General features: G+C 51.7%; 2 protein-coding genes across 4 annotated transcripts in view; both read right to left on the reverse strand.

Annotated features, from left to right (window-relative positions):
* Positions 1–231: 231 nt before the first annotated feature.
* SLFNL1 (schlafen like 1) lies at positions 232–3,904 on the reverse strand. Its single transcript, XM_062594351.1, has 3 exons — positions 3,512–3,904; positions 1,967–2,455; positions 232–363 (listed from the first exon to the last, which is right to left on the reverse strand). The coding sequence occupies exons 1-3, from the start codon at positions 3,902–3,904 to the stop codon at positions 232–234; spliced, it is 1,014 nt and encodes a 337-aa protein (XP_062450335.1).
* A 2,669-nt stretch (positions 3,905–6,573) lies between these two features.
* The window catches only part of SCMH1 (Scm polycomb group protein homolog 1), an 81,381-nt gene continuing 75,808 nt past the window's right edge, over positions 6,574–12,146 (reverse strand). For 2 of the 3 annotated variants that reach the window (XM_062594083.1, XM_062594082.1), the window contains 2 exons: positions 11,088–11,230; positions 6,574–8,984 (listed from right to left, as the gene is read on the reverse strand). In XM_062594083.1, coding sequence (XP_062450067.1) covers positions 8,859–8,984; positions 11,088–11,230 — 269 coding nt within the window. In that variant the 3' untranslated portion in view covers positions 6,574–8,858. Of the gene's footprint in view, positions 8,985–11,087; positions 11,231–12,146 lie in introns of those variants that run through there. The other variant, XR_009960618.1, reaches the window with a different exon arrangement.

The following is a 12,146-nucleotide window of genomic DNA, read 5'->3' on the forward strand; positions in this document are numbered from 1 at the left end:
AGCAGCACAAGAATTGCCTGAGCTATTGGATTAATAACCAGCTCCCAGGTGCGCAACGCTGCTCTATGGACAAGCGTCCCAGGGCAGTGGTCGCCTATGACTGAGGCCCAGGTCATCCTGACATAGCCAGCTACTGCCCTTACTAGAGCAAAGTTGGGATCCAGTGATGCACAGGGAAGTGCATTCTTCCTTACACTCCTGGTCTCCTTGCTTCTCCATCTCCAGCCCTGCTCATACAATGGTGCAGACTTTGGACCTGGGCTGTGGGCTCTGTAGCTGGTTGAGTTGTTGCAGCAGGTTTTCCTTCTCCTTCAGCAGTACCTCTATCTTCTCCTCCAGTTTCTTCAATTCTCCCAACCATTTCTGTGGACGCAGAACAGCCTGGTAAAAGATCCTTGCAGAAACATACTGGCCCAGTACTTCCTCCCTCCATGAGCTGTGAGAGCATGTGTCCAGGGGTACCCAAGCTGGCTTAGCTCTATCTACATGCAAGTAAGGTAGGAACCAGAACAACAGTCTAAAATGGGCTTCATGGCTTAATAAAACATTGCTTTTCTTGCATTGACTTAAGGAGTGTGTTTCTGGGCCCAGCTCAGTTTCTGTTTTGTTTGCTGAAAGGTTGTTAAACAGCCATAGAAAATTTGAGCTAGGTACTGCCTTCTTTTGAGCAGAGCCAGCCAAGAGCAGTGGTGCTATAGCAGTACCAGCAATTACAAGTGTCATGAGGAAGGAACAAGTGCCAGGAGCTTCCTGATGGTGATGAGGTTGGGCTTTATATCCTGAAGAGCCTCAGCCAGGCTCCTTTCTTCCTCCCTCTCTATGCAGGGTCTAGACTGTGGCCAGGGTTGTGGCAGGACTGGTACAGAGAAGGGGGCCAAGGTGGCTGAGAGGAGCCTGCTGGGAACTAGCTGCTAGAGGAACAGCTGATTTCAGCCTTGCAAAATGACTCTGTGTTTTCTTTGGTAGCTGTTACTTAAATAGTTATGGAGAGGTGAGTGCCCTGAGCTGAGGCTGCTCCCTGAAGAGGAGAGCTGGGGTCTGGTATGTGTGTAGGATGGCTCAGCCCCCCACCAGGACACAAACCCTGCAGACTATCATCTATCTCCCCCACTCCCCCTTCTTGAAGGTGGAACCTGTCTCTTCTGCTATGAGTTCACAGCATTTGGGAATGGCCCAGGACTGGCCAGGTCCAGATCCTGGCACCACTCAACCCATTTCACCACATTAGCCCATCTGCTGTAGCCTCTCATGTGCATGTCAGATAAAACTCTTCCCCAAAACATTTTCCCTGAAATCACCTGGGCTGAACTGGCCTCCCATCACTGTGGGACAGGCAAGAGACAACTCATAGCTGGTGTTTCTGAGTCAGTTTGGTACAGGCTGCCCAGACTGCAGGGCAATGCATGGATGTGCTGACCTGGTTCTCCATCAAACACAGGCTCTCAGCCGAGAGCCTTCATACCCAGCACAGCCCTTGCTGCATGGCTTGGGCCATGGGTGTTTACAGTACTCTGTCCCACTTGCTCTGTACCAGTCATGTGTTTCTTTCTTTGTTGCCTATCCTAAAATGTTCCTTAGAAAGTTTGTTATATCTTACTTGCTCAGGATAAAACAGTAATGACTATTTAGAGGTAAAGATTGGATGATACAGTTAAATTTACAGATAAAATGAGCCAGTCCTGCTGCGTGGTGCTTTCACTCTCTCTATAGAGTCCTTCAGCCTTCCCTGTTCGAGGACACAGCAGTGGGACAGTGCTAAGAAGTGACCTGGTGCCAGTCCTGGGCACACCATCCATCAGTGCCCTCAGTCAGACTGTCACTAGGGATAAGGATAAGAGCACTTTTACTCCGTGCATGTGCATCCAGTCGTCACCACAGACCTGCCTTGGGGACTGCCAGGCCAGCACCGTCACCTCCATCTTCCCCCACTGAGGCTATGCATGTGCTGTGGAGCTTGGACAGTTACCTGCCGGCACCACTCCTGAATGGCGCTTCCAGAGAGTGGGCCCTGGATGCTGCCGTCCCGGCGCAGGTATACTTCACCCTGGTCCGTCTCATAGAGCAGCAGCTCGCTCTGCGGCCCCGGTGCCTGCACACTCAGCCGAATCACCTTGAGACATGTCCCTGGGTCTCCTGCCTTTACCACAGGGATGAAAGTCAGGGCATATGTGTCAGGGAACACCTGGGGCTTAAAGCCTTTGAGAATGGAGTCAACAAGCAAGCGGATGCGATCTTCCTCCCTGTGCCCACAGTGAACGCCGTGCACAAAGCCTGTGTCCTCCACTCCCACGAAGAGGCTGCCGCCTTCACTGTTGAGGAAGGCACACACATACTTGCGGATATGGTGTTTGAGGGTGCCCATCAGGTACTCCCCACTGCCTCGCTTGAACTCCACGTTCCTGGTCTCGCTGCCCATGAAGGCCCCATAGAAGAGACGCTCTTGGCCCACGATCTCCTGCTGCACTATTGCACTGTCAGAGCGAGTCCCTCGCCGAAATGTTGACGGCTGAGCCATTGGGGAGCCCCAAGGCTTGGGGTTGAGCTGGGTGACCTCAAAGCCTTGTGCACCGCTCTTGCCAAGCTTGTGAGGTCTTGGGTTTCGACGTGCTGAGGGGCTGCTCACAGTCACCTCCAAGTAGCTCTGTGCCAATTCAGGAAAAATGACATGGTCAAGGGGACAGGGGTGGGGGCTCAGGACAACAGCCCCAGCTTCTGTACCCATCTGGGGCCACACATTAGAGTTGGGAGCTAAACCTCTGCATAACCCTCTCTGCTTTGAAATTATCAAGCACCTTTATAGACCCAAGGAACAGATTTGAGGGCTCCCCACTGGAGCAGGCTGCAGAGACCATTGTGCCAAGCACTGAGGCTGGGACTGGAGAACATGGCCTTGCTCCTGATGCTATCCCAGGAGGCACAAACCGTCGGGCTACCAGCCAGATCTCTTGGGCAGCAGTGTGAGACTCAAGCTGCAACCAAGCCCTCCAGTGCCAAACACAACCCCTCCTGCAGAATTCCCACCACCAAACTGTATATCTGCTATGCCAAGAGATTCACTTCACTTTGCTGAGGGTGATGGAGCCATGTTGGCTTTAGCATGGGGACTGCTGGGCTGGACTTACTTATGCAAAACAACAGCCCTGGGCAGGAGGAGATTGGTGGGGAGGGCAGTACAGCTCTGTGTTGGCATGTTGGAACCCCATATCCTTAATGCTCCAGGAAAGTTTTGGGGTCCTGGCCACAGGGGAAAATCAGAGAGGTGGCAGGGAGCACTGTGCACACTAGCAAGTGCTCAGAGCAAGAAGCATTTAGCCCTGGAGACATGGTGATATCTGAACTAAGGTCTCAGTGGTGCTCAACAAGCCCGAAGGGTGCCAGCCAAAGGCAGCCGAAGTGGCAAGGCCAAGTCTGCAGGAGGGACATGGGGTGGCTGAGACAGCCTGTGCTTCCACTCCAGCTGTGCTGGGCCCTCCAGGCCAACCCAGATCTCCTTTACCCCAGCAGCACCCACCTCCCTGTCCTCCTGAGAGCTGGCTGCCCTTTGCTTGCCTTCTGCGACCACCAGTGTCTTCCCCTTGACCACCAGCTCCCTGATGAGGCTCTGCTCCATGTCTGCAGCAATCAGGAGCTGCTTTGCAATGTGCTCGAGGCGCATCTCACCGCCCAGTTGCACGAAGGCAAAGGCCTGCCTTGGCTTCTTCACCACCTCAATGTGGTGCCGCTGGAGGACCAGGCCTGCTGTGCCCAGGATGTCCTTGAGCATGCTACAGAGTACCTCTGGTGAGTACCGTGGGTTCAGGTTCCCCAAGTACAGTGTGTGGGGCTGGCCAGGGACCCCATTGGTTTCCATCACCAGTCCGTCTGAGGGTGCTGGCACAGAGGGTCCCTCCTCTGGTGATGCCATTGAGCTGTCCGTGCCTCCAGGCCCCTCTTCACCTGGGGCCGGGAGGGATGTATCTGCCCCTGCCATGCTGCTGGCTGCCGGCTCACAGGAGCTCGCTTCCATCCCACAGCTGCCTGGATACAGGGCACACGGGGGTACCCGTTGTCATAGCACTGGTCTGTGTTGAGGAGAAACTGGAGGATGGGCGCTCGGGGCTCGGACGTCCCCCCCCCCCCCCGTGCTCACAGTCTGGCTGACATTGGCATTTGCCCCATCTGCTGTTACGTGCCACAGGACTGCATACGGAGACGGTGGGGCAGCCGTACAGATCTGCGCAGCGACGAGCTCAGGGGCTTCCGCTGGGGGTGGCACTTTGCCCGCCACACTGCCCAGGGGAGCAGGAACCTCACATCCTTGCTGCAGGCTCCTGTGGCAGGGCAGGCTCCAACCTGCAAAGCAGGAGCCCATCAGAGACCAGACCCAGCCTGGAGGCCAGAGATGTTCCCAGCAGCTGGTCATTCGCTGCTCTCTCTGCCCCCACCGCTGCCCTAGCAAGTGCCCTCATCACATCTCCCACAGGTAAACCACAAAGTCCTCAGCCATCTTCCAGGGACGACTTGAGATCCTGGACACAAACAACGAGGCCGCTCTGTGCTGGCCCTTGTCCCTTGTCACAGCCTGAGCACAGAGCTCAGCCTTCCCCAGCGTTTATCACAGGATACCTGGCTTGGGGACAAACTGCTTTCCAAGCATGAAGAGAAATGTAGGTGTGTGAGGAAGGCCCAAGCTCCCGAGTGGTGCTGACCAGCCAATGCCCTGCCATACCCCCTCCTTGGGTTTTGTCCCACCTCAGGGCAGGCAACACGAGAGTCACACCCTGCCAGCAGCCATACAGCCCTGAGCAGGCATCTCTCTCTGTCCTTCACACAGGGACACAAAACTATCTGGCAAATGTTGTCTGGGTTGGGCCTGGTTCTGGACTATGCTTGTGAGGAAGCACGAGACAGGGGCTGCTCTGTGCTCTCCCCCATCATCACTCCAGTGCTCTCAACACAGGATGAGCCTGGAGCTGTCCTCTCCCTGCTCTGCCAAGTCAGGCTCTGTGCCACCATCCCTGTGGCCTTCATGGTGTGTGCTGGCTACCACCAGCTCTCTGCCTGCCAGCAGCCCCACAGAAGCCATGTTCCCACCAGGATGCTTTTCTTTTACAGAATTCCCCTTGGAGGGCTGTCATCAAGGACATAGGATGTGGTGCTGCATCACAGGGCCTGGATAGGCACTGTAGTCCCTACATAGCAGGTATCACTTGCCAGCGGCCCAGGCACCTTGGCCTCAGCCCTGCTCTGGTGTGAAGGAGGCTAGGATCCTGCAGAATGGAGCTAGGTTTCTTTTGACACCCTGGAACAAGCCAGCAGGACAGCAAGGTGTGTGGGACACAAGTACAGATGTGCTCCCAAAGCCTTTCCTGGACATGCAGGGAGCAGAGACCATGCTGGAGGTGGGGCTCCTAAATGTCCTGGCAAATACCAGGCTGCAGCCTGCTTCCTCCTCTGTGTTTGCCCATCTGCACTACTCCCACCGAGACCTCCCTCGCCCTCTTCACCCTCTGCAGAGCCAGAGTTGCAACAGGTGCAGGAGCCCAGGTCCATGCCTGGTCTGAGCTGCACACAAAGCACATTGCAGCACTGCTGGGGGTTAGCGGGATCAGCCCATGGCCCCGGCCATTTGGCCCCTCTCAGGATAGACCCCAGTCACTTCCTCATGTCAAGCGCCTCAGACAGCTGGAGACCCCCAGCCCTGTTTACCACAAAGAGCTGGCAGCTCCCGGGCCAAGTGTGCTGTTCTTCTGGAGATGGTCTCCTGGGTCAGCAGGGTGCCACATTGTGAAGTCAGCGGTGTCACCAGAGGCATCAGACTGGTTCCATGCCAGGGGCATGTACCCAGTTAGGAATGGATCCCAGCACCAACACAGTCCCCGCACAGGTCACAGGCCCGGAACAGCAGGGAGAATCATTGCCGCGTGGAGAACGTCTGCTCCTGCTTGGAGGCTGGCAGCAAGAAGCCAGCAGTGCAGCGTGCAGGAATTGGGGACAACCATGGAAAAGACAGTGAGTGCAAGAAAGGAGAGTGAGGGTGGAGAGCTGGAGCCCTGCAGGAGCAGCAACGCTGGGGAGGACTGGGAGGAGAGAAGAAGCCATAGACTGCCCGGGGTGCTAGGACTCCTGGGGACGTGTCCTGCAAGCAGCCCCACATGCCGCAGACAGAGGCCACCCTGCGAACCGGGAAAATGCTGCAAGACGCAATATGAAGCTCTGCGTCCACTGCCACGTGCTCCCATACACAACCTCTCAGAGCTGGGCGCAGGAACTTGGGGCCTGACTCAGTGAGACCCTGGGAAGCCTCTGTTGGCTACTTTTTAGCTAAAAAGCCCATATTCATCCGATCATCAGATGACTTATGCTGATTTTTTCTCAAGCTAAGAAGTGCCCTAAGCTCTACTACAATCAGTGCCAGAAGAGCAGGGACAGTTCACTGTGGGGGTCACTTGCCTGTCCTCATGCAAGGCCTCATGCTCTATCCTTGGTTGATCCTCTGGTTGCCCAGCCTAGCAGAGCTACCTGCAGCGGATGCTTGTGGGGACACGCGCAAGCCCAGCCAAGTGCTCCAATCAGTGCACACAAAACCAGCAATGAGGAACTTAGCTATTCTTTTATTTATAAACAAATCAACATAAAATAAGTGCAGAGGAAAGCACTGGCTGACCCCACACAGGGACCTGTCTGCAATGGGCCAGCAAGATCAGCAGGGGGTAAAAATGAGAGGGTGTCTCCGGGCCAGTGCTGTGAGCAGCAGGGCTCGGCGAGGTGGCCAGAGAACCCTCTCCCTCAGACCACACTGGTGCAGTATGGATTGCAGCTGAGACTTTGCTGTACAACAAAAAGCCTTTTTATTACTTTGGGTTTTTTTTTTTTTTTAATTTTCCCCTTAGGGGTAAACCTGACCCAGTGCAAGAGACTGGTGGGCCTGTTCAGCACAGGAGCCCTTTCTGCTGCTGGCTTGGGCCCTTGAGGCTTGAAGAGAAGAGGGTATAAGATGTTTCTCTGTACGTAGAAGGGGGGTGAGCTAAGGGCAAGAAAAGAAAGAAGTGCTTGCAATGTAGCTTCCCCCTATTCCAACCCTTTGGTCAATAAAGAAAGGAAGCATGTGTGCACACATAAGTGTGCTGTATGTGCATGAGCGTGCACATGTCACGAGACAGCTCACAGTTCCAGACCTTCACCATGACTCTCCCAACAGTAAAGACAAAGTCAGCTCTTCCCTGGCTTGTCCCACGCTGGGGCACAAGATGCTCCAGGGCCTTGTGCAGCCCTTGTTTCTACAGAAAGGTTGCAGAGTGGGACAGGAAGTCCATTGCCATCAGAATCCCTGGCTGGACTCAGAGCGAGCCAGGGTTAGTAAGCTCCAGGCTGCTATGAGCCAGAGGCCCGCATTTGGGAAGGACCGTGTGGCATCCACTTAGGTACTTTTATTGCAGCTGCAGCAACGCAATTGGAAGAGCAGATTACTGCTCAAGTGCCATCAAAAATAAATACATTAGACTGTCTGAAACGAACAGGTGCTCCTGGTTAGGACCTTGTAGGAAAAGCAGTGCAAGGACTGGTCACCAGACTGGGTTCCTCTGACTCCCAGACCCAACATTCTCTTGCACATGCTGAGCTGGGACAGACTATAACCACCAGAGGACCAGGAGGGCCCACTGGAAAGACTAACTTTTACATTTCTGGTTAAAAATCTCCAAGGGTTGAGAGTTCAACAATAGGTACAAAAAACATTTCATCATTTTAAACAGACAACTCCTATAAAAAAAAACAAAAAAAAAATCACCCCTCCCCCAAAAAAACAAAAACAAAAAGGAGAGAAGGATCAATTGAGTCCTGCAGCATCCAGCCAGCCTCCACTGCCAACCCAAATGCTAGCACGGAGGGCCTGTCCTGGCCACAGGTATACACCGAAGCCCAGCCAAGCACCTGATCGACTTTCCCCACAGCTCGCTCCACGCTCCCCAGCAGTGTTGTGTGCTGGCCACATGGCATCATCTCAGTCATGCTTCCTCCCTGGCCTCCCCAGTCAGAAATAAATATGAAGGCCTCCATCCACAGCCCAGTGTCATCAGCACAAGGAAGGTCCAAAGTTAAGGGCAGACACAGCTCTTTCTCCAAAGGGAGGTGAGCGTGCCCAAGGATGGGCAAGCAGGCTGGTGGGACTTCAGCATGTGCTGCAGCTCCCACCTGTTTGTGGAAGACTGGCTGTAGGATGGTTGTTGATCTAAGCTAGCCATAGTACGACGAGAGTTGAGGGTGAATCCCAGGCGCCATCTCCCTCTCAGCCTGGCTGTCCAGAATGGCACAGGGAAGTGCAAAGTGTCCAGCATCCAAGGGTCCACTGTCCATCTGACGTGAGCTGAGGAAACAGGAATTGAGGATCACCTGGAGCGGGCAAGGCCAGGAGAGCAGGGCTGGTAGGAAACATGATAGCAATGCACTTCTGCAGCAGAGCAAAAGGGAGAGGATCCAGCGTAACAGCCCAGTCCCTGAAAGGCTCCGCCAAAACTCCCATCCAGAGCAGCTCTGCCTCCAGTCCCAAGGCAGAGGAACCAGGAAATCACAGAGAAACACCAGCTCAGGAGCACAGACAGTCTCTCTGCTTCCAACAGGACATCCACTACTTGAGTTTGGTGTGAAGCCCCATGGCCAACACGTTGTTGATCTCCTTCCGAAAGGCCTCAGAGGCCTGGCTGCCAGGAGAAGGAGTGGGCAGTTGGCTGACTGGATCCCTGCACCAGTCCAGGGTATTTCTGAGAGATGTCCATCTGCGGCATAAATGGGTGTGTGTGCATGCGTACCAGTCTGCAGGCGAGTGCGCATATGTATGGCCAGGAGCAGTGTTTTCAGGATCCGTCCTGCCAAATGTCCTCTCAGAACTTGCCTTGCTTTAGCTTGTCGATATGATAGGTTAGCTTCAGGGCTGGCCCCAGCTTCAGCCCCATGTACTTCATCATCATGTCACTCCGCAGCAAGAGTAGGGCTTTCCCATCAATCTCCTGCAAGAAGGAGAAACAACATCACCAGTGTGAGACCGTCTCTGCTCTCCAGCCTGTCATTGCCAAAACTGTCCAGGGTGACACCAAGCTGTCAAGAGAACTGCCAGGCAAATGAGTGCCTTTTGGCTCTGGCTGCCTGCTGCCACCTTGGGGTCAAGACAGGATTTTGTCCTCACAGCTCATTCTAGTTTTTATTTGCCCAGCACGAAATGCTGCTTAAGGCAGCCCATCAAACAGTGCCTACAGGACAGGTCCCTGCCATTCACACTTGTAAGCCCAAATCCTCTCTGCTTAGTCAGATCATGCCCAAAGAGGTGATGGCTAAAGCAGCATCGCTGGGCACAAGAGCACAATTCAGAAGCAAAGGAAATGGGTTCCATGTAACCACAGAATCGCCAGTGCAAGCAGTCCTCTGCATCCTGCCCTGTCTGCAGCACTGGGGTTTCAGGCCTTTGACAACTGTTTGGTGCCAGGGTATCTGCTGAAATCGTTCTGTTGGATGATCCAGTAATTAAAAAAAATAGGTGCTATGTCAAGCTGGGGATTAGTACGCCCTGAATGGACACAGGGAACAAGGAAAAGAAAGGGATGAGGAGAACAAGCTGCTCCAAAGTAGAAGAATCTCCTGGGTGCTAATAAATGGAGCAAACTGCGTTAGCTGTACATCAGGGCTGCACAGGACTTTGGCACTCACAGATCTCCAATCATGAACCTTTCTGACCTTGCACGCTTGCACTCAACCCTTCTTGAGGCAATGGCAGTGCACAGGAACAGTCTGGCATCGCCACCCAAGGCACTACAGGGGAAGCATTCTGGAAGAAGATAACACTGACTCTCAGAACAGTCCTAGTGTGATACATAGAGCACTCTGCACACTAGACTTTATCACAGGAGAAGGAGAAAAATAACCACGCTGAAAATCAAGGTCATAGATAGAGGCAAAAAATGAAATAAAAAATTTAACCCAAAGAGAAGGCCACTATGTGTAAAATGGATTTCTGGAGCTTCTAGAAGTCCCTACAACTAGCAAAGGAACATGGAAACACAACATCTCATCTTCAGTAGGGATGATTCCAAGTGTCTGATGCTTTACAGCTGAGACAAACGTGCTCCTCACTGAGGCTCAACAAAGGAGGGATACGAAGCTTGAATTAATTGCAGAACAGCTTTGTACTTAGCATTTGCCAACAGATGATTTTCACCTTACATCCCTTGCAGCATTCCTGCTCATTATCTTGTTCTGGCTCACCCTGAGTTTTGGAGTGGACAAGTTGTTGCTGATAGCCCAGCTTCCATGAAGAAAATATTAACTGATTTATCAATGAGAATCAAGACCCCCTCCCAACCTTTTGCAAAACAGAAAACCCTGTCCAGTAGTGTTGCCACTACCAAGTTTGTTCTGTTTTTCTCTTCTTAAAATGAAAGGTAAATTTTTCTCAGAATAGCCAACAGAGAGGACTTTAATCTCTTAGCAGAGGGCTGAATGCTCTCTTGCGTAATTAAACCAAATATTTTTCAATTACTGGTGGTTCTAAAATGGAAACTAGTTAAAAAAAGAGACAGTGTTGTCTCAGCTTCATCAGCAGAAGTACTACCAGGTATAATATGGAATGAATCAAAAGGCAGAGGAAAGATGAACTGCCTGGTAAGAACTGGGATGCAGAGCTGCCAGTATTTTTGTAACTTTAACAGTACAATTTCTATGCTGTGTCTGCAGCTATTTTACACATAAGGAAATGCACACAGACCAAAACAGTAGAGATGTTTTCTCACTAGAAGGTGAATTTAAAGATTCTAGGGTAAACATTTTTGTGTATTTTTGGTGCTAAGAATACTAGATTTAAATCCAGCTAAGGGCTGAACTGTTTATATGCACAGAGACAGCAGAAGTAGAAGGTTTAAACGGGCTACCATGTCTTCTCTGAGACTTGAGAAAGAGGAATCCCAAGCCTGAACATGATACTAGCAGGATTTTTGAGGATGTTTTTCATAGGACAAAACTTTGACTGGTGTACAGGGTTCTACTGCTCTTCAGAATTCCCTAGATTTTCCTCACATGATAATCTGTTTTGCATTCATACACATTTATACAGACATATTTACATGTTTTCGAAAGAGGTCGGCATGGGGTCCCAGCTGTGGATCAGCTTCTCGTATGAACTGCATCACTTCCTCCACTGTCCAAGACGAGGGGTCTCGGCTGTTCAGCCGTGAGACATCTCGAGATCCAAGATATCTGTCTGAACCTGGAGGGTGTTGTTGTAAGACAGCAGCAGTTATTGAAAGCATGACTACAGCATCATTCCAGCAGTTATTCACATTTAATCTACCATTCAGACTCCTTTTTTGAAGCAGTGGCAGAGACAATGTGAGGGCACATCCAAACCACATCCAAGAGAATCCTGTTGCACAGGTCTAGCTCCCAAGCCTTATTGCCTCTCTTCAGGCCTTACTTTCACAGCAGCCTTCTACAGCCAACCCCTTTATTTCCGCTAAAACTCAATTTTCCCTCACCCTCTTTCAGCTCAGGTTTGCCCCAACATTCCTACTCTCTGCCTTCCTTGCCCATCTGCTAACATTTTCCACCTTTATTGAAAGCAATCCTCTGTTCCCACTTGTTTCCCCAAATACCATCTCTCCCTTCCCATCACTTCTCCACTCAGAATACCATCTTTAGCAACTTTAACATGGCAAAGTCATTTCATGTTTTCATAGGTTGCATTTTCTGTTGGACAGAAATCCTACGTACAAAATCCTGATGTTTTAAACACTTCAGGAGTTAATGAAAATCCCTTTCTCAATTTGGAATCAGCACAGCCTGTTGCTTCAGCTCCTCTGTGCAGCATTACTTGTACACACAGATGTGGGGAGAAGCAGAAAAACCAAGCTATTAGTTACCTGGTTTTGTAAGAAGCCTTTACTGATGCCACGTACATAAAATTATACTGTTGCTTTGCAAACACTTAGCTTTTACGGGTGCTGATACACTGCAATTATCAGCTCTCCTGCCCTATTCCTCCATACACTCTTCTATAGGTGAGTATCATTCACGCATCCATTCATCCTCCTGGACACCCATCCCATCTCCCACTCTAATCAGACAGTTCTCAACTCCCTGGCCACTCCCAATCCATCCTCTCTGATTCAGACACCAATTTATCA

The sequence above is a fragment of the Rhea pennata genome, chromosome 23 (assembly GCF_028389875.1).
Source record: "Rhea pennata isolate bPtePen1 chromosome 23, bPtePen1.pri, whole genome shotgun sequence".
Taxonomy (NCBI): Eukaryota; Metazoa; Chordata; class Aves; order Rheiformes; family Rheidae; genus Rhea; species Rhea pennata.